The sequence below is a fragment of the Aythya ferina genome (genome assembly GCF_964211825.1).
Source record: "Aythya ferina genome assembly, chromosome: 5".
NCBI classification, from domain to species: domain Eukaryota; kingdom Metazoa; phylum Chordata; class Aves; order Anseriformes; family Anatidae; genus Aythya; species Aythya ferina.
The window spans coordinates 16,954,209-16,981,824 of record NC_140301.1 but is presented as its reverse complement, the minus strand read 5'-3'; the positions used below and the strand labels follow the sequence as shown (position 1 = coordinate 16,981,824).

The 27,616-nt window shown below is 40.4% G+C and overlaps 1 protein-coding gene across 1 annotated transcript in view; it reads right to left on the bottom strand.

Annotated features, from left to right (window-relative positions):
* The window catches only part of ABTB2 (ankyrin repeat and BTB domain containing 2), a 140,619-nt gene extending 120,722 nt beyond the window's left edge, over positions 1 to 19,897 (bottom strand). The window contains exon 1 of the mRNA XM_084522166.1: positions 18,849 to 19,897. Coding sequence (XP_084378292.1) covers positions 18,849 to 19,710 — 862 coding nt within the window. The 5' untranslated portion in view covers positions 19,711 to 19,897. The remainder of the gene's footprint in view (positions 1 to 18,848) is intronic.
* Between the last annotated feature and the right edge of the window lie 7,719 nt (positions 19,898 to 27,616).

Below are 27,616 nucleotides of genomic sequence, written 5' to 3'. Positions count from 1 at the left end.
ATGCGTATTTTAAGAGAAGAGGCAATTCAGACCCCAAGAGACCTCATTCTGGTTCACCCCATATGCTTCTACTAACTCTTACATCCAATTAAGGCTGCCAATTTTATGAACTACTGTGTATTAAAGAACACCACAAACCTGACTGTACCCTCCCAATAAAATGGAAATGATGGTTGTATACCTTTCTTAAGAGCTGAATGAAAGCTTGATCCTGTGCTTCTGACTATGTTTTGGTTTCCAGGAATAGCAGATTGTGTTATGTTCCTATGTAATCACAGAGCAGGTCTCTGAACAAATCAATCTTCTCAAAAATTGTCTACTGACCCCTTCTTCCCTCTCAAACCTAATCAGCTTTAATAGTTGATCATCTAGCATTTGCCCACAGCATTCAAAAATCACTGTGACAAGTTAACATGATTATAACACAGTAAGCTCTTGCGGTGTATTTTCCCTGTGTAGTCCTAATCGTAAGGAAGACTCTGCCCCATGAAACTTCAGAATACAGAGTGAATCATCTTGTAAACAGAAAGATGGGATTTTTGAGGAGAGAGGGGAGGGAGGTGTTGGTTTACTTCTCTTTTTTTTTTTTTTCCCCCCTGAAAGACTTGCTGGAGAGAGAGGGCTTTTGTGTTGGCAAGGACCGAACGAAGAGAAGCCGCTATCCCTTGACAAAAATTTATACATGACAACTACAGGACAAGATGAGAATTCACAGCAGCTCTGTATGTGCAGGTATTTACACAGCCTTCTTCTACTCCTAAAAATGAGTAAAGGGGAAACCAATACTTCAACAGGAATTCACTGTGGTTTTGCTCCCTATTACAACTTAATTTGATGCTCTTAACCTGCAGATCTGAATACGTAATATATTTCTTAGCATCTCTGGCATTCTGAACCAAACAATAGATGCAAAAACTATTTCAAATAATGAATTAAGGTCAAACTAAGTGATTAATGGGTTCCTTAATGTGTTATGCTGACTTTGTTCCAAAGTAAGCAGCTGCTTTATATAAACTGCTTCATTTCTCTTCAACAGCAAATCACAAGAAGTAAAAGAAATCACTCCCACACGAGTCCTTTAAGGCTCATGCTGTTCATCACTTAACAAGCGCAGAAAAGTAACCTGTTGTCCCTGAACAACAGAAAAGTGTCCTCAGATGAACCAGACCTGTACAACGAATACTGTACATTTTTACAGATGTTCACTGAGCCATCTCCTTACAAGCAGGTATGAAAATAGCCAGGTTAGGAAAGCAACTGATTATTAATTCATATACACACTCAGACCCAAAATCCAAAATGGAATTTGTCCTGCAATCCCCAAGTAAGACAAACATCAAATACAGCTTCACAATTTTCTTGTAACATCACTGTAGGTGACAAAGTCAGACAAAGCTAGGCCATGAAAGCTTCATGAATATTTTTAAGCAAGAAGTATTGTATGCCCCTCTCTACCCCACCCCCAGCTGGCCCAAGGGACTTGACAACAATAGCTCTTGCCCCTCTAAGCAAAACACAGACTGAAAATACAAGTGACAGTAGCTTCTCACAATTGTGGAATATCAGAGAGATGTATAATCCACAACAGATTGTTCAAATCAGCCTTACTCAATCACTCGAGCACTTCTTTGTTATGTACTCTCATCAGAGAAATGCTTGGCAGTGTTCACATGTAAATCATCATCAGCTTTTTGGATCACCTCTTTTAATGTAGAATCAGCTCAAACTTTTCAGAATTATGAGGCTTCGCTAGAACGCTTTTCAGAAATACAATGCACTGCTGAGGACTCAGGCAGATGGCTTGGCTGAGACAGTTTGCAATTTGAAAATTGTCTCCAGTCAGATTTTAAAAAAAAAGCCAGCAAATCATTTCCAGATTATATTACACCAAAAAAAAAATAAAAAAAAATAAAAAGCATCAGCTTAGAGGAAGATACAGGGTCATGAAACAGACTGCCTTATTCACTGATCCCTTCCCCAGGGTTATATACTTCCTAGGTTATTTAATTCCTAAATGGGATTAATTGGTAGCTCCAGTCTGATTCTTGACAGATACATCACCACTGCATCCAGCAACGTCTGATACTACCATGCAGACCTCGCCTTACTCCTGCTCATAGTTCTGCTCTTCCATGCAGCTGAAAGGGGACTACATACACAACTAAGGCAAGCAGAAATTGGTTCTTACAGACAAATAAAAGCTATGGTTGGAGCTGGCCTGGAGAATGAACCAGCCTCTCATATAGTTTCCTTCAGTCAGAATTAGAAACACAGATGGCCCTGTGAGAAGAAGATTAAGTTCAGGTTTTTGCCACAAAAAAGTTTGCTAAACTCCTATTCTGTCAATCCAGAACGTGCTACTAGCATGACACTCAGTGTTATTGTTATTTTTCAGTTAAGGAACATCCTCTCTACAAAAGATTAAATTAAAAACTGATGGAAAAGTGAACCTCCCCCATCATCTGTCAAGGCAGCATTAGTTGAAGAGTTGTACACTAATCTTCCGGCGTATCAAAAGCATTGCAAACAGCACGGTTCATTACCCGTGGGTTATTGTGTTAAATGTCTCAATCACAGATAAGAAAACTGTTGTCCAAAGCGAGTCACCTCAGTACTCCCTGTTTCAACCTACAGTTCAAAGAAAATACATTCATAATTCTGACTCTATGATCTATCCAGACGCCTTACTTGGGATTCAATTCAGCCAAACTCAGCTATTATCATCAATCCTGCTTTATTTTAGCAGGCCAAAATTTAAGCTACAGCTGTAACTATCTGAAATAGCAGACCATCAGGGCTGTGTTCCAGAACTCTTCTTCCTCTACAGTAAATGCCAACGCAGTGGTCACACAGAATTAAGAGTAACTGTGACACTGACTGACTGCTCAGGGCTGTAAGAAGGCAATAGTGGAATTAGTCTAGATGCATGCCAATCAGAGGTCAGAGACATACAGCCTGCTAAACAGAAATGTCACATCACTCATGGAATATAACAACTTAAACAAATTTGGAAGACTATGTGGAATAAACAATGTAATAAACTTTCTTTTGCAAATGAGGTCCTGTATCTCCTTTCACGATCTGTTCAGACTCTAGATAAATTCACATTGACCAACCTTTTCAAAACACCAATAATAAAATTTCACTATTCACTTCTGTGCAGAAAGCCGCATGCAAATAATTCATCAACACCTCTGAATACTAAATGATGAAAAGGGGATTAAGCATTGTTTTCCTTTTAAGTGTCTACTCTTACCTTCATCTGGCAACTACTTCAAATCTTTACTCATAATCAAGTCTCACATAGAGGCTATAACATCCTTGTTTTATTGGCAGACATTACACACTATTCTCCTACTAACTGATTTTCCTGTTCTTTCTTCCAAGAATATGAAATTGCCATTAAATAAAAAGTAGTTTCAGATGAAAAGCTCTTTTCTTCTCCTTTAGCAATTTATAATGTAGAAGAAACGTTTCAGAATAATACCAAGTGACTACCCAGACCCCAATATTGTCAGAATTGTACCAGAAACAATAAACAAGCTCTAAAATGGTCACACTGCATATTATTATAACATCCTCCCCTTCTCTTCTAAATAGCACTTCTCTAAGGCAGGCCTGAGACACAGGAGAACTTAGGAGCCAAAACATTTTCCTGACCTAGTGTCCACTTTGTGAAAATATACTGAAGTGTGTATTACTGACCCAGAATCCAGCAGGAAACACTCTTACATTTCCATCTGAACCTATGTAGCTATGTAGGGAGCTTTAATCCAACTTTTTTTTTTTTTTTTATATATATAAATTGAAGCATTAGGTCCACAGCCTCAAATACACGCTGAACTGCTTCTCAAGTACACTGTCATGAAATGTGACCTTACAATGTCACTAGAAAGGTCCTAGAAAGCTTTTGTTCAAATACAGTCTCTAATGATAGACAAGAGTACTGAAGAATTTATGAAGCAAGATTAATAAAACCACATCAGTATCATGTATTAGAAACTACTCACACAGGAGAGTCTAGTTTGACTACTTCTACAACTACAGCTGTTGAACACAAGCATCATCTACTATCTCCAGTGGTTCCATTTTTATCTAGCACGATAAAAAGGTATGATTATGACTGGTAATTGTTGGAGAACCGGCTGTATGTTCCCAAATACTAGAAGCACAGTAGTCTTCAATGTAAGGTAAGTTAAGGATTTTTTTTTCTCTTCCCTCCACATGTACTGCACATACAGAAGAACTATCTGATAACATAAATAAAACCAACATCACCCACTGAATCTTGCCTTGTACAGTTGTTCATGCTAAGCACACAGCACAGAACTGATCAGGAGAAATGAGATTTGCTATGTATTTGAAATGCTGCTACATGGCTAAAAAGTTTTCTTAAAAAATGAGATTCACATAAGAACGATACTTAAGACCCTGGATACTTTGGAGATACAGCGATGCTCTGTGCTACTCCTCATCTGTGTTGTCCTGTGCTTCCTGGCCGGAAGGGCTCCTAGCTTTCCTCCCTCCACCATGTACTCTGCACTTGGTGTGGCCAAAGTCCTGACCGCAGCTCCATGCAGGCAGGCTCTGGCAGCACTAACATAAAAGCTTTCTGCTGCACACTGCAGCAGCTCACAGCATCCAGGCAGAGGACTAGATTCACATAAACACTAGATGAGGAAACCTAGGCTGCCTGAGGAGTCAGTAGCGCGACAGACAGCATTAGAGACTGATTCAGTTCTGCTAACCTAACACCTTCTGTGCCCCCATCTCTTCACAGACCACATGCGGGGGGCTGCTCTTTTGTCTGATGTGCAGAGACAAAACTCTGTGTGGTTACTTCACATACATTGGGGGCCTGATTCTCCACTGCTTTACACTTTCAGGCCAACGTGGCCAATTAAGTGTGGCTTGAATCTGGCCCCTCATATAAATGGATCATTTGAAATTATACGCATTACTTTACATGGAAAAAATTCAAGCTTTCAAAAATAAGCATATAAAACATAAAAAGACATTTAAAGTACGCACGCGCGCACACACACAAGCCAGTTTTACTTTACACTGCCTGTTCAGTAGAACAGATAGCCTGTTCTCTGACTCTCTTAACTGCAAACCTTATACTGGCTGTGTATATTTTGGACCCTTTCCCATCCTACCATGATTTCCTGTCTGAGTCTGCAGCCCATGGCAACAGCAGAAAATTGGAGTACAGGCTTTGCAGATGGTGGTAGGCCAAACGCCCTGTGCCAATTTAGTATCTTCTTCCATAACATATGTGTTATCTAAGTCTTGGCTATAGGGAAGGGTTACCTTCCGGCTAATAAATTACAATTATTTTGATTTATAAATTCTGCTTGCTTTAGGGAAGTTCTGGTCTTTTACAGTGCACATAAAGAAAAGAAAAAAAAAGACAAACAAAAACAAAGCAAACCAAAAAAACCCACAATCACACAGCCTTATGTATACATCATTGTACTATAAAAGGAAAATGATATTCTGAACTGCTGTCAAGGAATAATAAAATCCTTGGTTTTATGACTCCATTCCAGCTGGTGACAGGTCACTGGGACTGTTTAAAACCAAAACATAGCAGTCCCCTCCCCAGCTTTACTGATGTGCTGCACACACACCATCCCACAGAATAACCTATGATGAAAACTGCAATTCCACGTCGGCAACGGAACTATGAGAGCCAAGATTATATGCTCAGGGAAAAGGCGCCAGAAACAACTCCAGAGTTGCTTTCCATCAGGAAATCCAGCATTAACATGAATCTTCCTTGAGTGGCTTTCATAAAAGACTGCATCGGGCATTGCCTTGCCCTGACAGAACGGGTTGCAGGGGGGCAAGGGAAACCACACACGCTTTTCAAGGCGTAATATTAAACAAGCACACACCGCTGCAGTCACCTGCTCACTGGTGCATCTACAGAACTCCTTCAGCATACAGATGCTTTAAATCCCACTGGCCCCTGGCACGAAATGAAGTATTACCCATGATGACCATCAAAGCTGCTCTCACTTGGAGGTGTAAAGCCCTGCAGTTTTCACTAAAACAAAACGACCTCAGAGAGACACGTGGCCTCAATCCAAGTGATTTCAGTGGAAGATCCCAGGCAAACACTTAGGAAAGAATCCACTCTTTTGTGATGTGCAAAATCATACCTTAGCTACTGTAATAAATCACAGACTAAAGTAACTGAGCCACTGCCACATTCCATAATGAAAGTCTCTGGTTTCACAGCACTGGTAAACAAACACAGTACTGAGATTCAGCTTTTACACTGCATCCTTCCATCAAGCCTCTTCACAACTCTCACCCATTTCCTTGACAGCTTGCCTTCCTCTTCTTCTGCTTATGCCACAATAGTCAAATCATTATTCAGAACCAAGTCATTCACAAAACTGTCTTCTGGGAGAAAATGCAAGGTCCTCAGCATCTTTCCAAATGTCTGTTTTTCCTGAGTAGAAGTTGGACTTACTTTTTCAAAACGATGGAGATAAACACAACTTGCAAAGAGTAGATGCTCCAGAACTTCCAACATGCAGCACGGTGCTCAGCATTTCCGAGCTTGACACCGCACCCTTCGTGTCCTCCTTATACTCTCTCAGCTGACCCCATGGAAGCTCAGAGGAACACAGCACTTTCAGCTTCCCAACATTCCCCACAGTACCTGCACTGAGCAAGCACAGAACAGCAACCAGATCAATCGCCCTTCCTTTTTCCTTCTACTCATGCAATTGCAGCCCAGGAAGCAAACAGCTCACTTTGTCATAATGTGGTTATGGCCAAAAGCGTGCCTATGCACACTGCCTAGAGATTTAGGAGAGTATGCTTGGAGTCCTGTTTTTGAGTCAGTTGTGCAATGAACAAGGTAACTGTGTCTGTGCCAAATGCTCAAACTGAAAATTCTCTGCATTTTCTACACAGTGAAAGGCATAGCAAGATCAAATAGATAAACCTAAATTATCAATCAAATCCAAATTTGTGGGGCTTTAAGAGAAAACTAGCTCATTTTTTTTTTCTGAACATCTCAATTCATTATCACGAGTAACATGGATTTATTATGTATTGAATATTCACTACTGAAGTCAAAAGAAGCATGAAACTCCTTGATGAATAACACATTTTAAATTTTTTTTTTTTCTTTATTGCAGATGTACCACCACTGCCTCAAGAGAAGAAAAACCCCAATAATAATGGGGGAGAATGAGTAGTATTTGCTATTCTAGATACTGATCAAAGACCCATTAAAGCTAGCCAAAACAATTCCTTTCCCCTCCAGCTAGATTGAACTTGAAGGTAAGCAGCATTTCCCATAGAGATGCTGAGCTTGCTTTCAGTAGCAGTTCATTGGGAGTAATTCTGACGATTTTCCTATTTGCTGATCTTACTTTCATCACTCTCAAGTATCGTATCAGTTCAGACAAAACTGATAAGGTGATACTCACTAAAGCCAAAGTTTCCACATGTACTGTCCGAGCAAAAGAACTCTGCATAACGCTTCTTGGAAAAAAATAATCCATAAACACATAGACGAGCTTTAGATGTCTTCATATATTGACAGTAGAAGGAAGTGGTTTATTACAAACAACTAATAAAGATATGCGTCAGTTGCGTGCTATTATAGCTTTCCATCTTCTTCCTCCCATTCTAAAATTGTTCAATCACTTTAGTGAAGTTATCCAAAGCCTCTTTATCAACTTGAAATAAAAACATAAAAGCATTAAAATGCATACTAAGAGCATAGCAAAACTGTATCCATTCAACTCTGGAGAGATTTTTATGATCCTTATGCTGACAGCTTTGTTTAGTCTAAGCTGAGCACAAAAATGGGGTGGGTGTGTGTGTGTGTAGAAAAGAAAAAAGGGGAAAGATAACATTCAAAACTAAAAAGCCAAAGTTTTGTATGCAATTAACCAGACATTATAACCACCCCCAAAAAGGAAATACATTTTGTTACATAGCATCTCTTATATTATTACAACTTAAATACACATCCTTAATGTTTTGCTTAGACCTGGGTTATTGCATGTGGTAACACATGTATTACTCACACAATTTTCCGAAATCTGGAGTAACTATGGCAGCAATACATCATACAGGCTTCCACATAGTATCAAGCGAAAGTTACTTAGACCGGAATAACATTTTGAGAAAGCATTAAGGAGTTCCAGACTGATTTCAGTGAAAGTCAGGCTCACATGTAACAAAAAGACACCTCTGAAGACAGCACTGATGTAATGGCGCACAGGCGGGTGCTCTCTGCCTGCCTGCATGCATATGTAGGCAGAAACACCACACCTCCTCACAAGCATGCCACTTCCCAACACCACCTCCTTGCCCAGCAGGGATGGCTGAGACAGGCTCTATTTCAACTGGAAGAGAGAGGTCAATAAAGGCTGCAGGACTGTCAGCAGATCATACAAATGGAATCAATGTTAAAGATGAGTGACCTGTTCAAAAGCAACTAGAAAACTGTTATTTTGCTTTAATCTACTAGTTTTGACATCAGTCTGAACTGCATGGCATATTGGATAGTCATCTAACTAAAACAAACAAGAAGTTAATTTATAATAAATTCTATTAGAACAACAACAAAAAGCAAAACAGTTTGAAGAAAGAATAAGAGACAAAACTGGCCACCTTCCCTACTTTAGCAATTTCACAATATTCAGTTCTTGGCTGTTAGCTGAAAGAGTAACGTGCTTTATTCAACAGCAATAAAATGTAAATATTAGAAGAAAATCTATTCACTGTCATCTTGGACTTGAACAGAAGAAAAAAAGCCACACACAAAATAAGAGCTTATAGAGGGCCAAGAAAATAATAATTAGGTCTCTCTATGTTTAGCTTTTTAATGTAGAAAAAGTTCCAGCATAAACACACAGTCATAATTTCTTCTTTATTCTTCAGGTCCCAGTCAACAGTCTGCAGATTGGGCTAGAAATGAAAGTAACACAAGCATCCAACATGGGCTGCAGAATTATAAACACTGAAGAAAGGGACAAGCAGATTATGTCTTCCGTAGTGTTCCTTCCCTCTCATCCCTGGAATATCATAAACAACATTTACTTTGATCTTACACAACCCCCAGCAAAACTCACCAGTTGTTATAAGTCTACATGCATGAAATGAAAAGCTGGTCTAAAATGCTTAGTTGGCTCCAGTCCTTAGTTTCTAGCCCATTATTATATTACAGATACATTTCATCATCTCAAGCATTTTGGTAGCACTACAGGAGACCTACAGCAATGACTTCAGTAAAAACATGGAAAAAATGGGGAAAAATGTGCTCAGGTCAAGAATTTTCATTTTTTCAGACAGGGAGAAACAAATGCAGTCTCTTGACAGACTGTGATGCTGCAGTGTTACAAAAAGTATCCCTTCAAAGCATCTCTAACTGCTCCCTAAAACAAACAAACAAACCACCACCACCAACAGGGCTTAGCCATCAATTTCACTTTCACAGCCCTCCCTGAAAGCCTGGCAAACAGCATATCTTATGCACAAGCAACAAATCAGCTAAGAAGTTGAGCTTCACATTCTCAGGGTAAGACAGCAGAGTTTGCAGAAGGGAAAGCCTGCCATGAAATCTCTGAGTGACGTACACTGACCCAAGATGATTCAGCTGCTTTCCTTTATACTGTCCCTATCATCCCACGATCTGACAGGTCTTTATACAAATGAACGAAAGAAGTTTTGCCGCATCCTCCAGAAGCTGGTGTTTCACTCAGTTCAGACATGAAGCAGGTTAAGTAAGCTGGTGAGCATCAAACAAGTTTTAAGAAATGGTTTAGGTGTACTATTAGGACAACCACAACAAGATGGACAAGCACTCAGGCTTACAACTAATCTATGAGTTGTCTGGGTTAAATGCATACACAGAACACCAGACAGTATTCGTTTACTCGATGGCAAGTTAAATATATTCACAACAATCCACATGACCTGATGTAATTTTTCTTGTGGGTCACAGCCCACAACCTGGGTTTTGCTGAGCATCCACTTCAGAGAAACGTTTCATGTTAAAAACTATAACAATGACCAACCCAAACAAGTATCTCCTAGGGGACCACCAGAAAAGCCATCAGCCAGATTATAGTTCATGAAATCACATAATTAAATAATAGGTTTCAAGCAAACGAGGAAGGAAGTTTACAATTCTAAGGGACTTTCATCTGCAAGTAACATATGAGCAAGCAGCTTTTAATAGACAAGGACTTAATAGCTCACAGTTCCACTTAACTTGTATTTAAAGGACTGATCCTTAGTTTCCACTCCTAAAGACAACAGCAGTTACAGCACATCCTTCCCTCAGAAGCTACTTTCAAAACTACTAATTCCATCCCACATATTCCGTGCTCACGGAAGCTGCAACAACCACCCCAGCAGGCTGCAGCCAGGTATAATGCAGGCAGACACTTTAATTACATGGTGACACCCCTCAGCCCTGCCCTACCCATAGCTGGCCTGTCCCAGTGCTGGTCTCTCCTCGCTCCAGTTGCCAAGTGTACCAAACCATACCCGCTGAAGCCAAACACTTCCTGAGCACTCGAATGAGATCACAATCCCGGCTTTATTTGTGACCTAAGACAGCAGGCAAGTCTGGATGCGTCTGGGTGAAAGGAACAAACCTTAACTTTGTCTATCAGCATTTGTGTGTCTTTTCCTCTCTCTGTTGGTGCTTTCAGGCCTGCACGACCAACAACAAGACTTCATTTAAGAGGCTTCCCTCACTCACAAATGCACTACTTAGTCCTTAAATTGAGAGATGCTCCAAAAAAAAAATAAAAAAAAAAATACTGCTAGACCTTGTTAAGCTCTTGTTCTCTAAGGGAAGGAATCCAAGTTCCGTTGAAATATTTGTCCCAATGTATAAATTAAGAAATTATGAAGTCACCTTAGTACTGGTTTTAACGCTGTCTCAGGTTTGCTTAGATTTAAGCAGATGTTAAGCGTTAGATACTTACATGTTCAAACCAACATGGAAGTTAATCCCAATAAAACAGGAGCATCAGAAATGATTGCTTTGATTTCATCTATCACCCTGTGTTCTCATGGCTCAGAGAGAGCAAACGAGCATTTTCTCATGTTGACTACTTGTGAAGCTGACCTTACTACATGAGGTATTTTCCCCCCAATGTCCAGAGGGTAAGATTGCAAAGCTGGAGACTCCTGAGCCTGTAATGATGCAAAGATGTTTATAAATAAATAACAACCACATATACTGACTTGAAAAGCTCAGCATTTACTAAATGAAAGCTAAAATGTAAGCAAAAGAAAGAACTACTTTGACCTTGTTTCCAAACATTCAGAAGAATAAAGTTTGCTGAGGAATTTGCTGGACACAGTGTAGCTAGTGGATTCATTGTATTTAGAAACCTCTTTTGCCCTTTTGAATCCTGCTGGCACAACAGACAAATTGCTCAAGATAAACACCTGTTGATTTTATATTTTACATTAAGGACAACACAGCAACACAGTGAATGTTAATATTTCCTTTGGCCTTATTTATTTATTTACTTATTTTTTACATTGCAGTAAGATGAATTACCTTTAAAAACAAAACTTAAAGTTCAATACTAAGATCCTGGGTTTAAGCTTCCAAGTGCAAACAAGCACTTCTGAACTTCCTTTCTAAAGTTCCTTCAGTCCTAAGCGCATGCCCTTCTGCAACCTGGTAATTGCGTAAATGAACATCACAAATCTATTGTAGACTACTAGGCAAGTATTTTCAGAACTTTACTTTTTGCATTTCGTATAACTCAAGGCTTTATGAATGTAAACACCTGCCTTTCAACGTTGTATACCCATGCACTGCATGGGTAACACCAGGCTAGCAAGAGGAACAGAAAAATGAAACAGATGAGGCGGGAAGCTCGAAATGGACGAGCACCTAGACTAATGGAATCATACTAGGCACAGGAGCAGAAATAAGCTATTAGAACACAGAAGTGTTACAGCAACATTAACACCCAAACAAGATTTTTCAGTGTAAAAAACAGTGCTTACCTCAAGCCCATTAACACGATTTATTCAGAACTCACTCTCTCCCTGTGTTACAACTAAAATTAGGTTTGGTAAAGCCCCAAACTAGGTAGGATTAAGATTTCTGAATAATATATATGACAATTATACACTGGGTGAGTGCTTATCTTCTCAAGAAAGAGGAGGAAATTTGTCATGATAAAAGTCAATTAGGGAAGTTCACAGACAATCATCAGCTCTCCCTGGATTAGTTGAGTTTAGGCTTCAGATTGCCTGAGAAATCATAGTGCATATATATACATATATATAAAAAAAAAGAATAAGAATAAAACAATAATAGCAAAACAAAAGATCACTCTAGTGGTATGGTTGAGGAAGCACAGCAGACTATGCTGTGTGACTTTCTAGACAGGAGACAAGACAATTTAATTTACATTAAATTATTCCAATAACAGAAGATATGTAGATCAACTACGCAATATTTTACGATTGAGAAAATGAGCACTCAAAGCTCATTCCGCGTTTTTCTGTCCACAAAAAAATGAAAGAGCATGCTAAATATTGCGCAGGCACTCACTGCTAAACTTTGAGTTAAAGCAGTTTGATTTTTCATCTGAAATGAAAAACCAAAACCCTGCTGTAACTTCAGGGTTCACATACCAAGGGGAAAAAAAAAAAATAAAAAAAATCTGTCTTGGTCTCAAAGGCAGTTCAAACCCCTGGCTTTTGCGGCAACTCAAACAGCAACAGACTCCAGCCTGAACACCGCAGAGAACAGACCTTTTTCTCCAGAGGTTTCTTCTGCACAGACCTGGCTCCCCGGTTTAACAGGGATATGCTGGCACCAACACTGATTCCACTTGAAATCTAAACATCTGCATTCACTAGTAGTAGTTACACACTGAGGGAGTTTCAACACTTGGTCTTCAACCAACTGAATTGAAAGGACCCAAATTTTATTGCCATGGTGTAATATCAGCAATTTGAAGGATTAATTTGAGGCAGCATTACTACATTGTCTGTTTCACTAAATGAAAAATACGTACATACATAAAAACCCACTATAAAGAAAGAAATAACAGGCATTTTAGCTCTACTTGATCTCCCCCTCAACATAAGCAAGATGTGTATCTGCAGATGTTTGTATTTTTAATTGTGCATCCAGTGGTTTGCATTTGTAGGAGACGAGAGCATGTACGTGTATATGCAAGTACCAACAGTCAAGCTTAGAGAATTCGTCCCTGTGGGTTTGTGGGTCCAAACCCAGGCTCTTGAATATGCAGGAGTAGAAGCACATGAGGTATGCTGCAGGTACATTTGTACAGAGACGAATGACACTACAATCCAAGTAAAATTGTAGCTACAACCAGCTCATCCGCACAGAAACAGGCACGTCGATCTCTCATGTTCCTGCCCGGGAACCCCAGTGAGCAAGGTGCGCAAGGTGAGCAGAGCGCGGTGCACTCAGCCAGACCCAGTGAGCAAAAGCGACACAGCGGGGCCAGTGCATCACATGTGCTACATGCAGGCTGGAAAGTGAGCAGCCATTTCAGAATCATAGAACCAGCTAGGTTGGAAAACATCTTCAAGATCACCAAGTCTAACCATCACCTGCCAAGTACCATCAGTAAACCGTGCCCCTTAGTGCCACCTCCGCACGTCTCTTAAATGCCTCCAGGGATGGGGACTCCACTACTTCCCTGGGCAGCCCGTTCCAATGCTTGATCATCCTCTCTGTGAAGAAATTATTCCCAATATCCCATCTAAGCCTCCCCAGCACAACTTGAGACTGTTTGCTCTCACCCTATCACTTGTCACCTTTTCTCTAGGCTTCTAGATTTTCAGCCACTGTGCTGGCAGGTCTGCCAGATGGCCAGAAACCTAAAGGATGCTTTCCTGTCTGTACCAGAGGAGGGACTGATGGCTTTTTATCCCCCCTGCACCTGAGCCTGGCCCCCATGCAATCAGGGGCACTACAGGAGAGCATCCCAGTCCAAAGCCATTTATTCATGGTTGCACGGGCAGGAAAGGTCCCCAGTCCACTGGAAGCTTTCATCCAGTGCACCGTTAACAGAAAATTGCTCAGCCTGCCAGTAGGTGCAAATGAGTTCCTGTCCCCAATCTACTAAGCACGCTGAGCGGGTATTAGGGGAGGCCAGAGCAGAGATTAGACACAGCTGTGTGATTCACAGCTATAACCAAGCAGCTTCAAACCACTGCTTAAGATGTATGCATTTCTGTTGGACCCTGATATGACACAGAAGAGGTGATTTCTTAAACGATTAGCACACAACCTGAGGTACAGCTGTAGTAACCTTGTATTTCTACTCAGCTTAGCTTATTGATTGCTTTTGCAGCTCTCCACCCCCAAAATGCACCCTCCCAACACGCAGTTCTTCTGAGTAATTGTGAAGCTGATACCTTATTAAAATTGATGAGGCTCTTTATGAGCACATCACTTTGTTCAATTCAGATAACAAAAGAGACGTTTATTGAAAAGTCAATGATTTATTTTTTCAGCGCTGGATTTTGGTACAGTACCATGAGTACACTGAAATAAAAGTTATATCAGACCAGTTAGACAACCGTAAGAAATAATTGTTAAGAATGGCATAACCCCCCCCAACCCCGAAGTTAAAATCAGCTGTAATTCTTAAGATATATTAGTGCAGTGAGAAATAAAAAAAAAAATCATGTTAGTCAGATCCTAAGCCCAAAGTCAACCCCCACACTCGATACTTGATAGACTGTTCCAAGGTGTTTAGTATCACAGAGAGCAGAGGACTCATCCCTGGACTAATTCTACACAAGTTCAAACCAGTTTTTTTCCTGTGAGGAAAGGTTATACATTTTCCCCCCTCTGCCCCTTTCAAAGAAAAAATATCTCAAGACACACGTAGAGCTTACTTCAGACTCAGTTTCTGCTGCTCATTGGCTGAGCAATCAACAGGCTAATTTGTTGATTAGTTCATCCACAGAGACTTACAAGTGTTTCAGCTAAGAGCTATGTGAAAAAACAGCATTATTGAGTTAAATCCCCCCCCTTTTTTTTCCAAGCAACATCTGTCAACACTTATATCCACAGAACATCGGGATGTGCTGATGCATTAAATAGCACAGCAGGTGTATTGGCTGTCACAGTAGTGTTCGGCAACAACCAGAGAGTTCAGTACAACTTAAGTGCTGTAGTTAATAGGGCAGTAATATCAAAACGCATTTGAAGTGTTGACAGTTCAGGTTCTAATGAACCGTGCATCAGTCAAATATAGGAACATCAAGTTGAAGAATCACATTTCCAAGGTAAGTTCACGTTTCTCCTCATCTCACTACAAACATTTTAAATGAGTAGGCTCTGATATTCCAAACTAGAAAGTGTCAAAATCCCTGTGAAACCACTGGCTGCATTCTCTACTTTTGCTTTACCAAGACATATCATACATGTACATCTCTACCTAATTTAAAGTAGAAAATAAAATTTTAAAAATACACACATTTTTATATTATATATACACATTATAATGCATATAATAATGTATATATAAAATATATATTATATATAGTATATAAAAATATTAAAAATATAAAATAAAAATATTCTAAGTCATATGGCTTTTTTTTTTTTTTAATGTTCCAGTTGCTACGTTGTTCAGTAGCTGCTTATCATTTCTATTGCTTTTAAAGATGTTTCATTTTCTTTTCAACTTCCATTGCATTATTTTTGCAACATGTCACCCAGATTCTGTCTGAAAAGACTTAGCCCTTGGAGGCGCCCATATACCCAGAGAGCCTCACAGACCTCCTTTCGGCCACAAGCTCAGATGGCATCCCTCCTTCCAAAGCAGAAACTGAGTCTCAAGCACGAAGTCAGAACTCACACCAACAGCAGAAAGTACCTCAGAGGCACTGCAAATAGTTGATTAAAGAACAGCTTCACAGAAAGGGTAAAGTAAATAAACAAACCACAGATTATTATTTATCTAAAAATAAAACTAAAATCCCCCTTAAGCGCTTACAGAGTTTTCAGCTTTACTCTTGACACACCAGGTGTTAATTAGAACGTTTGTTATAATAAATATTAAGCTTTCAGCCTCCAAAGTCATTAAGAATAGCAACTGGACTACTTTATTTGATGGGAGATTAATCACAGAAGGAATCCAGGTCTAAATCTCAGTCTCTTGGGAATTTACAAAGATTTATCTATTTACTTACTGTTTCTTAGACTCCAAGGAAGCATGCTACCCTGATCTAATAATGAAAATTGTATTTGATAGATCTTAATGCCAGAAAGGTCCATTATGATAATCCAGCACAATCTTCTGTGCAGTACACTGCCAAGGATTGCATCCAGAGACTGCAGTGCTTGACTGGAGTTGAAACTTAACCTCTAAGAGCTTTTTATCTCTAGCATCAAACTCAGTACTATAAAACAAAACCCGCCAAACATGCGCCAAGTTCAGAATTTACAAGTACTCCACTAAAATGTTCTTACTATAAAAAGAAACAAAGATGACAGTAAAGCAGTAAAGACTGTTCCTTTCACTGGAACAAAACCAGTTATTTTACCACTAGATCTAACTCAGATTTAAATTAATGTAAAGGACAAAATCATTTGAGAGCACTGTGGAGAACATGAATGCTACTAATTTACAATTCCTATGGGAGGAAAGAATAAAGTTTTTTCAAGCTTTTTGAGCCTATATTGTGGTCTTACAATTGCAAGGAAAGCCATTTAGAAGATTCACTGACTTGTGTCAGGTAAAGCAGTAGTGACAGACTGTCACAGGAAATCATAGTATACCTTCATGTGCACTTTATTCGATTTTCAGACTTAAAAAAAATGCATTCAATTATTGACAGAATTGATCTGAAAGAGAGGAACAATAAGAGAGGCAACAGAAGCCAACCCCTTCTGTGGCCAATGACTGCTTGGTATTACACCACGCAAGTGTTATCATAACTGACCATTTGGTGTTTTGAATATTTATAAGCATTTCCCTGCACAGTCACTCATGTTTCCATTGAACAACAGCTTCCATTCATTCATTGCACTTTTTCCAAGAAAGATTTCGCCTGATAGATAATAATAATAATAAAAAGCAGCAGCTCTGTGAGGGACTGACTCTTCCTCTCCATTTTACACACAGACACTGTGTGGCAGAAGCACTAAGCAGCCAACAGCGTGAGTGCATGCTTCACTTTATAGAGCCACAATATTTTACTCCAGCTCCCACGGATGAGGAACAAGAGAGGGAACATAGTCCTACTTTTGCACCTGGTGACAAATAGTCCCATGGTACACAAAGGATTATGACAAGTGTATTGGCAGAAGGTGTTCCTTTATAGTCTTGCATCAAATAGTTTGTACTTCAAAAAGTAGATCTCCGGGTTTGACTTTTGCTGTTACATCTTGTACCAAGACCAAGCACACATCCTAGGCTCTTTGCATTTATTTCACATATATTTGGTAATATCACTACGAGGACAGAGTGCAGGCAGAGCACATAAGAGAGGGTTTATGGGCAGCCATCCTCTTACGCAGTAAGGATGAACCAATGAACCAGGCTGACCCACTGCGGAGACACTGCAGCACTGAGGAGAGTCACTGCACCCATCCACTAGTGATGGGAACTGCTGCGGGATTCTCTGGATGGGGGGAACAGCAGGAAGTCAATGCACCTGGCAAGCAGAAGTCAAGGGAGTCAACCCTCCTCTGATTAAGTGTTTCATTAGCAGCATTCACTGAAGGCATCGTTCTTGCTCAGAGAAAGCCTGCTCCTTTACCTGTCTCTCACTGTGAGATCATCTTTTGAAGAGGACACTTGTTTTTGCACACAGTTAAGCCAGGAAGGTACTCTGCATGGAACACCTGACTGTAACTCCAAGGCCAGCAAAAGTCATGAAACCGCGTGGCACATGGAGTAGTTTTCAGAAACCACATTCCTCTAAGTTTTCCAGGGGGAAAAAAAAAAATAAATAAATAAATATGGTGCTCCTCAGCGTGATGATGAAAAACAAACTGTGCAGCTTCTTAACAGAAACAGCAAGACTTCAGCATTTCAAATTGCTCCTCAGTCTCGTTGGAAGAGTCCAACATTCCTCTATCTGCTTATTTGCTTAACTGCTCAAAAAGTCTGCTTTCTAAACAAATTACAGAGGTAAGTATCTTAATGCTATGTTATTCTCATTACTGAGGCACCATTCTACATGCTCACTTTGGCAAGGCAAGCACAAGCTCTCATTTATTACACAAGTGTAATTACAACACAGGTTTCTGCTAAACTAGAAGGAAGTCTAAGTAACATGGAGTTATAAGTTTTTGCTCAGAAACTGAATTTCACTACCGCAAAGGAAAAAAGATCTCAATGTTGTTTTCCCTCTCCAGGCTGTATGTGGGAATAACATATTCAAGAGGAAACTGCAAAACTGTCAGTGTAACTCATTACATACTGGTTGGAGGCCCAAGTAAATTTTGTTTAAAAACAATAACTGTATTTCTGGAAAGTGGCTTGTAATGCACATTTCTTCTGAGCACAGAGAAGTTGTTCACATGCCAGTTATAGCAGAAACACTCAAAACAGCAGCTGGTAGAAAGTCAGGAGACATCTGTTAAGTCAACAGGGCTTTGGTTTCCCATCACTTCAGCACCTTATAGAAACTGATACACCTTAAGAAGAAAGCAGTATCATTGCTGCCTGGTGAAGACATCTGCTTTATGCACGCACAAACCACTACCAAGATGCAATTCAGGTGAAAAGACAGACAAACAAACAGAAGAACCAAATCCAAAAACACCAGCTACTTTACTACAAAGCTTGCTGGTGTGAAGAAGAGCAATCATAAGGGCTGGATCTTACCGTTAGCATTTTTCCCACAGATGAGATGCTCGTAGGGTTGCAGCACTCCCCAAAGTTCAGCATCATTGTTGATAACCATCTCCAGGATTTCAGCTGAGATCTCTCCTCCTCCGTCGGGGCTCTGACTTGCCAAAACCCTAGCCTTAATCTCTTCTACAAGGTTTTCCATGCAAGCGGTTAAAGAGATGGCCGCGTATTCGTGAATCCTGACCGAGATCCTAGTGTCCACCATCCACCTGAAGAACCTCCCCACGGAGAGGGTGAGGCCGCATCTAGCCGATTTGCCCTTCCTCAGCCCATCTCCAGCACTCATGCTGTAGAGGGAGAGAGCCTTGACCGTGGCCAGGACGCAGCTTTCTGACAGCGACCAGCTCTGGATGAGCTTGATGGCACTCTGCACCTCGAACCTGGTGCACTTGGAGTGCATCACGCTGAGGCGCTGAGCTTCCCGGGCGATGCGGATCAGGGCGCGCCTCAGTAACTGGGAGAGCCGCCTGACAGCTTCCTGAGAAAAGGGCCTGCTCTTTCCATCTCCCTTCACTTTTCGGAGTATTTTTCCGATGTCTTCATCGGTCCAGGGGTACTCCTCTAGATCCGGCAGCTTAGGACACTTGGAAAAGATATCTGCAACCTCCGGGTCCTCCGGCAGAACCGTGTTCACTGTATCCCAGCTGTTATTCCTACTGTTCATGGAGCCCGAGTAGTACCACCAGTTGCCTCGGTGCTGAGAAGAGGTGAAGGCTTGGGAGTTGGACTTGGACGAGGAGAGACTAAGGGACCTGCAGGAATCCCCTGCCCCATAACCAGAGTCCAGAGTCAGATCCTCCAGGGTCTTCAGAGTAGAGCTGTATATCCCAGCCATAGGAAAGGCTGGCGAGCCAAGCGCCGGCAGCGCGACGAGGCGAGGCTGCAGCGGATCCCTAGCGAGCCGGAGCCGCCTGCCCCCGGGGCGGCCGAGCAGCGGGGCGGGCGGGAGCCGTGCGGGCAGCTACCTCCATGCCGCGGGGGGGCCGCCCCCGGCCGTCTCCTGCCCGCGGCGGGGCGCGGGGCGCTCGGCGGGACACTCGCGGCGGCTCGGGCTCAACTTCTCCGCCGCCGCTCCGCCGGGCGCCCCGCCCCGCCCCATGCAAATGAGCTGCGCCCGGACGCGCCAATCGGCGGCGCCCAAGCCGAGCCGGGCGGGCGCTATGCAAATGAGGCCGGGCGGGCGGGGCGCCGAGGGGACGCGAGGACAGCGGCTGCGGGGCTGGAGGCGGCGCGCGGGGCCCGAGCGCTGCCTCTGGGCGGCGTCTGCACGGCCCCGGCCCGGCCCGGCCCCGCCCGCTGCCCGCGGGCACTGCCCGGCCCCCCGCGGAGCGGCCGCGCGGGACGACGGCGCCGCCCGGCGGCAGCAGCCTGGCGGCACGGCGCGGGCCGGCGCTCCGCTCCCTGCCCTAAGCGCGTTTCGAACTCAGAAATAAGCTGACCAACTTGGCACTGTACTGGTCCACAGACTTGGCTCCTGTTTAGGATACAAGAGGTTTCCTAGCTTGACATCTTAACGCCTTACTTTGGTGGGATCTTGTTTTCAATCTTTGTACTGCAGTATATACGCTTAGAGTCAATAAAAATACATCAGAACAACTACATGTATTATACATAAATGAAATTTTTGAACGCAGTTAAAAATCATGGTGTTTTCTTTTTTTTTTTTTTTTCTCCCCCCACCTGCTGGGTAAGCAGCTTCCATTCATGTTAGAAGCCAAAGTACTTAAACAGGCACATGAAATTCCAACCAGTTCATCCCCCAAACTGCTTTCTCTACATTGCATCTTCTTTTATCTTTCTTAGATCTAAGCCCAACTATAAGTGAGCTCTGTTTATTCAGGGCTTCTCCCTAAAAAAAATATCCACGTGAAGCATAAGTTGTCTAAAAAATGCCATACATGATTCTCTCCTTAAAGTCACTCCAATTTATCACAAGAACAATGTTTCAACGCTTCATTTGTGCTCCACTGATGGTTCAAAAATAGTTGTTCCCCCCCCCATTATATAATAACTCATATATTATATAATATATATATAATAATATATATATAATATATATAATAACTCTGTTATTTTAGAAATCAAAGCTAACTCTGCAATTTTTACCCTATGATCTTTCAAGGTCCCTTCCAACCCCTTCAATTCTGTGATTTTTGTCATATTTTGCAGGCTTGAGTTTCAAGCCTGCATATACATAGTATATGCATATATACTATATGAATACGTAGTATATACATATATAGTATATACTATGTATATGTATAGTACATATGTAGTATATATAGTATATATATATTATATACTATGTATACTAGTATATATATACTATATATAGTATATACTATGTGTGCATATACATAGTATATGCATATACTGTTGAGTATATGAGTTTCAAGCCTGGTAAAGACAACACAGCCAACAGTGCACGTGGAATGTAGGACCAGGCAGTACTGATTCAAAGTACACAGTTTAATTCTCATGCCTTCAGTGCATTCAATCACTATACTTTTTCTAAAATATTATCTTTCCACTTTTACATCTGTATTTCATCCCGTATGTTACGTACCATGGGCTACTGGAAGCTTCTTAACCTTGACTTTTGCTAGGTTCCCACTCATGCCTGGGCCCATTCAGACAATTGCTGCTAAGGTTGTGTTGCTCACTTGCCACACAATGCACTCATGTCCTAACCCCCTGCATCTTTCCACCACCTCTCCAAATGAAGGGGAATTCACTGTTAATTCCTTGTTCAAACCCTTAGGGTCAGACAGACATCTCCCTTTCACCTCCACCCCTGTTTTCACACTGAACTCTTCTGTGAGAGGGAAGCAGGCAGAGAGAACCACCCCTGCAATCTCTTTCACACTAAAAGGCCTTGGTGCTTTATTCCATGATGCCCACTTGCAAAATAAATAAATAAATAAATAAATCTACTGTTCTACATACTTCCTATGAAGTATTTAATTATAAACACAAGTGTGAATTGCCATGGATAGCTGCTACACAGTTGGCCAATATGAACTTGATTTTTATTTGGGAAAAATGCAGTTGTGCATTTCTGTACAGCTTGACGTATTTCTACAAACCATTTCTATTCTTCTCCTTATCACACTTCTCCAATACTCCCACACAGTTTGTTATTCCTACCAGTCCAAGTAATTTAACAACACAAAATTCCTCCAGCTTCACTGCAACATCTGCTTTCTCTATCCCCTCGTGAATTAGGGGAGTTTTTTTTCTCGTTGTTAGGAGTTATACTACTGGCCACTCCTAGAATTTCATGTGCGGTACTTCCTTATACAATAATACTTTGCCTGATAAATCTTTTTCTCCCTTTACTACAAAGCTATCACCAACCTTTACTCAAAGCAGACAAACCATGGAACAGAAGCCCCCCCAAGAGTACAGGGGATGGGATATTCCTTACTGTAAGAGCTTCAAGCTCCAAGATTTCCAACGCAATCAAAACAAAACTTCCTGGAATGAAAGTTTTAGAAAATATAAATAAAAAAGAGGACTACACAAATATGGGTTCTCTACTAGCACTTCCCAGTTTCACAGGTATTACTTATCCTTGACAGAACAAGATCATCACATGTTCTGTGTTCTCCAATGTTAATTCATTATCTATCACAAAACTAGAAACAGCCAATTTTGCAATAGATTTCTAAGAACAGCTGAAAGAAGAAGAGAGTTGAAAGAAGCAATCAAATTATTTTCTTTATATGAGGGAAAAGGAAATAGTTTGCTTTCGGTGTTTGTAACTGAACACTGTAACTGTTTATAACTTAACTGTAAACTGTTATGAAAACTAAGTTATATTTCCAGAAAGCAATTACTATACTGGCTAACTCAAATAGACAATACCAAAAAATGAAAATGACATACTCAAAGCACTGATAAGAACAAGTTAGCACATCTTGATTTATAAGACATGACAAGTATTGTATTCTTTTTAAATATTTTTAAACAAGAGCCATTAGGAATCACATTTTTTCAGACACTTGAAGTCAGCTTTCAACAGATTTTCTTATAATCACATCTCTCTAAAATTGAAGCATTAAGAATAGAGAAAATATCTAGAAATTTAGGCTTAAAATGTCTAACTAGGGAAATCCTGTGACAAACCAAAAAAACACCACCACACTCTTCATCATTCTTTCATTTCAAGAACTCAGATGCTGAAGCATATCAGAATTAATTAGAATTGAAATGCATCATCCTTCTCTGATACAGAGATAGCAATTTGGCAAATATCAAAGTCATTTTTAAGTAGGTTTTTATTTTATTTATTTATTTAAAGAAACATAACACTTAAAGTAAATGCGAACCCCCAATAAATTTAACCTGTACCAAAGACTCCAAATCAATACTTTTTAAAGCAGAAAATAGCTATATTAATCTATTGCTTTTCCAGGCATAACATTCAATGTTCTTCTAGTACAAAGCATTCACGCACACACTAGCGAGTAGCAAAAACTTCCCTTACCAGCAAGTCCCACGTGAGCTAATTTCAATCACTCTGAAGTAAAGAAGAGTCAAGTTGTTCCAACAGTGGGGAAGAATGAAAAAAAATAAAATAAAATAGGATTACAATTGTCCTCAACACAGCACTCAGAAAAGCTGTTAACATGGTGTAACCAAAACCCTGAAGTAGTACCTCCAGAGCACCTGGCAGGGGAGCCATTTCCAAGCCTTATTTATTGCAGCTGTGCCTGGTGGTGACTGTTAATTAGCCAAGAGGCCCAACAGCCAGCTGGGCTTCTCCCCGGGACATTAACTGCTGTGATGGTTATTGCTAGAAATTTCATTTTTATACTACTATTTCTATTCAAGAAAGTGTTAATTCTGTTGCCCCCACTGTAAAAAGATTTTCCTTCTGTAGCTATTTAACTACATTTTACCTGCAATGATTAAAAAATATTTTTAATAAACTAGGTCTGATAACAGATACTGCCCAATACCTGAAGATCAGAGCCCATGCAACAGAATGTTTGAGGAGAAAGAAGAGATGAAACATGACTAGGGGTGGTGAATTACATATCAGGTCTAAATCAAACGCCAAAATGTCTACTGCAGGTATGGGAATATGTTCTGCACGTTTTCAAAGCAACTTTGATGAAGAGCTAACACACATCTGGTGCATTTTCTATATGTAGCAAAATTTCTATCCAGCAAAGGTCCTCAATTTATTGCCTAACAGCAGCTGAGAGACCCTTCCAGCAAATTACTGAACACTAGATTCTGATCTCACCAGCCTCCTTTATTAGCAAGTAATAATGGAATATCAAGTGCACCTTCCCACCTGGACACTTTTTCCTAAGTAAAGAAGTAATGTTCTTCCCCATCCACTTTGATGCAGAGCACCTTTTCAAAACTTACAATATGGAAAACCTCAGAATATGGTAGCTGATACTTCATAGGTAAATTTACTAGGTAGTAATACTTAAACTTTAAAAAGAGAATAAAAAGAATCTTTACAAAATAATAGAATAAAAGTTCTTTAAAAAAATCAAAAAACAAACAACAAAAAAACCCACAAACATATAGAATCTTATGCCAATCCTCTGGTCTTCAAAATCCTCAGAAATAACACTGTCTCTTGTGTAAACTCTTCAGGTAGTTAAAACTTGCTGAAATTTTCTACAGAGACTGTACTGAAGAAATCTGCAGGCTTGTTGGTAACAAACCTTACCTACTACATTTCACAATTTTATCTGTGATTTAACTTAGACTAAAACAATTAACAGTGTTAATTGCTATTAACAATTCCACAGAAATGTTCTTGCCTAAAAAATCCTACCTATGTTTTTCTCCTGCACCAGTTAGACTAATAAAAGATGTTATCTGTTCTCCCAGATCTTGCCTCACTGATATCTTTAAGACTCTCAGTCAAAACTGAACTTCCTCTTCCAAAAGATCACTCTTAATTTTTTCTTTAAGAAATGCTTGCTTAGCATAGGAAATCAGCATTGATTAGCTTTATTATAATTTGTAATGAAAGAGAAGTCACAACTGTTAAACATGATTACCAACTGCGTAGAAATAAGGAGTCAAGTCATCACAACCAATAGCAAATATTAAGCAAGACGATTTTGAAAAATTGAATTGGTTAAGATTTTATACAGCCTGTTTTTAACACATCTTCAAATATGAAAAGCATAAGAAACATTTAGAACTCCCCCCCACATACACACTAATAATTTTTACTTCCAAAAGCTGCACTTGTAGTAGATACAACTAGAGCGAGAAGGAACCTTGAGTGAAATCTCTGTGCATATGTATATTAGGAGAAGAGTCTTGAATTAGGAGAAGAGATTCCTGAAATGAATAAAAAATTGTTTTCCTGCTGCTGTTTAGACGGGTTACCTGGCCAACTTTCATTTTGCTCCTCCAGGAGACATTAAAAACAACTAATATGTATCAGCAGCTGTTGCCATACAAGTCTGTGTATGCTATTTAATATTGGTAATTCAGACTGTCAAGCAATCGAAGTATCACGCAACAGTGTTTTCTTTAAGTTTATTTAATGTTATGGGAAATTTTATAAGAAGGAAAGATATCCCGACAAGAATCCTCAACTGATAATACCGTGAAAAATCTATCAGTGAAGGCTTAGAAAACATGTGGACCCAGAGGAGAGACTAGCTGTATCACAGCAGAGTAGTGAAATATTAAAACAAGTATTTACACTCCAAATATTAATCTTTAAAGGTTCTCTTCTCCATTTTTTTTTTTTCTCCTCAGGTGTACTGTTTTAATCATGAGCCCAGCATATGTATCAGGTCCAAAGAGGATACTTTCAATACACCAGCACAAGAAATCACAGTCCCTTAGACCAGTGAGAAAGTCTGCAGTGATGAAGACTTATTCTAGCTAGAGGAGAATGAGGTTGGGGATTGAACATACACAGGTCTTTGGGATCTGATGGTATGTGTGCATGAGTGCTGAAGGAGTTGGCTGCTGTCACTGCAAGACCATTCCCCATTATCTGTGAAAGGTCACGGTGGCTAGGGGAAGGCTCCTGTGGAATGGAAGAAAAAAATGTCATTCATACCTCCAAAAAGAGCAAGAAGGAAGATTGAAAGAAATACAAACTGGTCTGCCTCACCTTTATTCTAAGAAAGTGGAAGGAACAAACAGTCCTGGAAACCATTTGCAAACACATTAGGAAAAGAAAATGATTTAGAGTAGCCAGCATTGACTTATGAAGGGGAAATGATGCCTGACTAACCTAACAGCCTTCTATGATGAAATGACCAGCATGATGGATGAGAGAAGAGAAGCTAATGTTGTTCATCTTCACTTTACCAAAGCTTTTGACACTTCTTCCTATAACATCCTCATTGGCAAACTGATGAAGTACGGCTAGATAAGTGGTCAGAGAGGTAGATGGAAAACTGACTGAGCTGTTGGACTTAAAGAGTTGGGATCAGCATTAAAAGCTCCAGCTGGAGGTCAGTTACTAGTGGTGTTCTGCAGGTGATAAAAAACTGGAAGGACTGATTGATACAAGTGGTTGTGCTGCTATTCAGGGGATCCTTGACAGGCTGAAGAAATGGTCATATAGGAATCTCTTGAAGTTCACCAAGGGTAGGTGCCAAGTACTGCATTGAGAGATGAACAACTGCAGGCCCCAGTATGTGGCTGGCCAGCTGGGAAAAAAACACCGCGCAGCAGAAGCATGGGGTCCTGGTGGACAGCATAGTGAACGTGGGTCAGCAGTGCGTCCTTGTGGCAATGAAAGCCAACAGCACCCTGTTAGGAAGAGAATTGCCAGCAGGTGGAGAGAGAGCATCTTTCACCTATACTCAGCATGGGTGAGACACACCAGTGCTGGGTCCAGTTCTGGGTTCCCCAGTGAAAGAAAGAGATGAACATACAGGAGGTAGACCAATGATGGGATACAAAGATGATTAAAGGAGTGAAATTTCTGTCATATGAGGAGAGGCTGAGAGCTGGGACTGGTTAGTCTTAAGGAAGTAGGGGTGGGTCTTTGTCCATAAATGCTTCATAGGAGGCAGAATAAAAGAGACAGAGCTAAGCTCTTCTCAGTGGCGCCTGGCAAAAATAACAATTAGCAATAGGCACAAACCAAAATACAAAAAAAAAAAAAATATATCAATTTAAACATATTAAAAAGTTCTTTTTACTATGAGGGTAGTCAGACACTAGAACAGGTAGCTCAGGGAGGCTGTGGAGTCTTCATCCTTGGAGATATTCAAAAATAAACTGGATGTGGTCCTACGCAACCTACTGTACCTGATGCTGCTTTGAGAGTCAGGCTGGATGATCTCAAGAGGTGCCTCAACAATTGCAACCAATCTCAACAACCTCAACAATTCTGTGATTCTACGAATCCTGCTTGTCACATTGTGAAGAACACCTAGATGAACCCTTCTCAGCACAACTTCCCCTTTCCAAAATCACGCCCTCTTGTCTACAGTTAGAATTCCTCTCTTCACTAACATTTCTAGCACTGCCGCTGAATCCTCTCATCTTTAAATACCTCTAGTTAATTTAATTTTCAGTCTGGCTTACATTGGCACATATTTTAAAGGTGAAGGCATCTTCAGAAGAAACACTGTTTAAGAATAAAAGGAGTATTGGAGATACATTCTCTTACCAATTCATGGAGGGAATAGTATTATACCATCTGAAATCGTATCAAGTGAAAAGGGATGGAACACTATGCGCTTCACCAAAATAGCTGCAAATAATGATGCTATTCTCCAGATTCT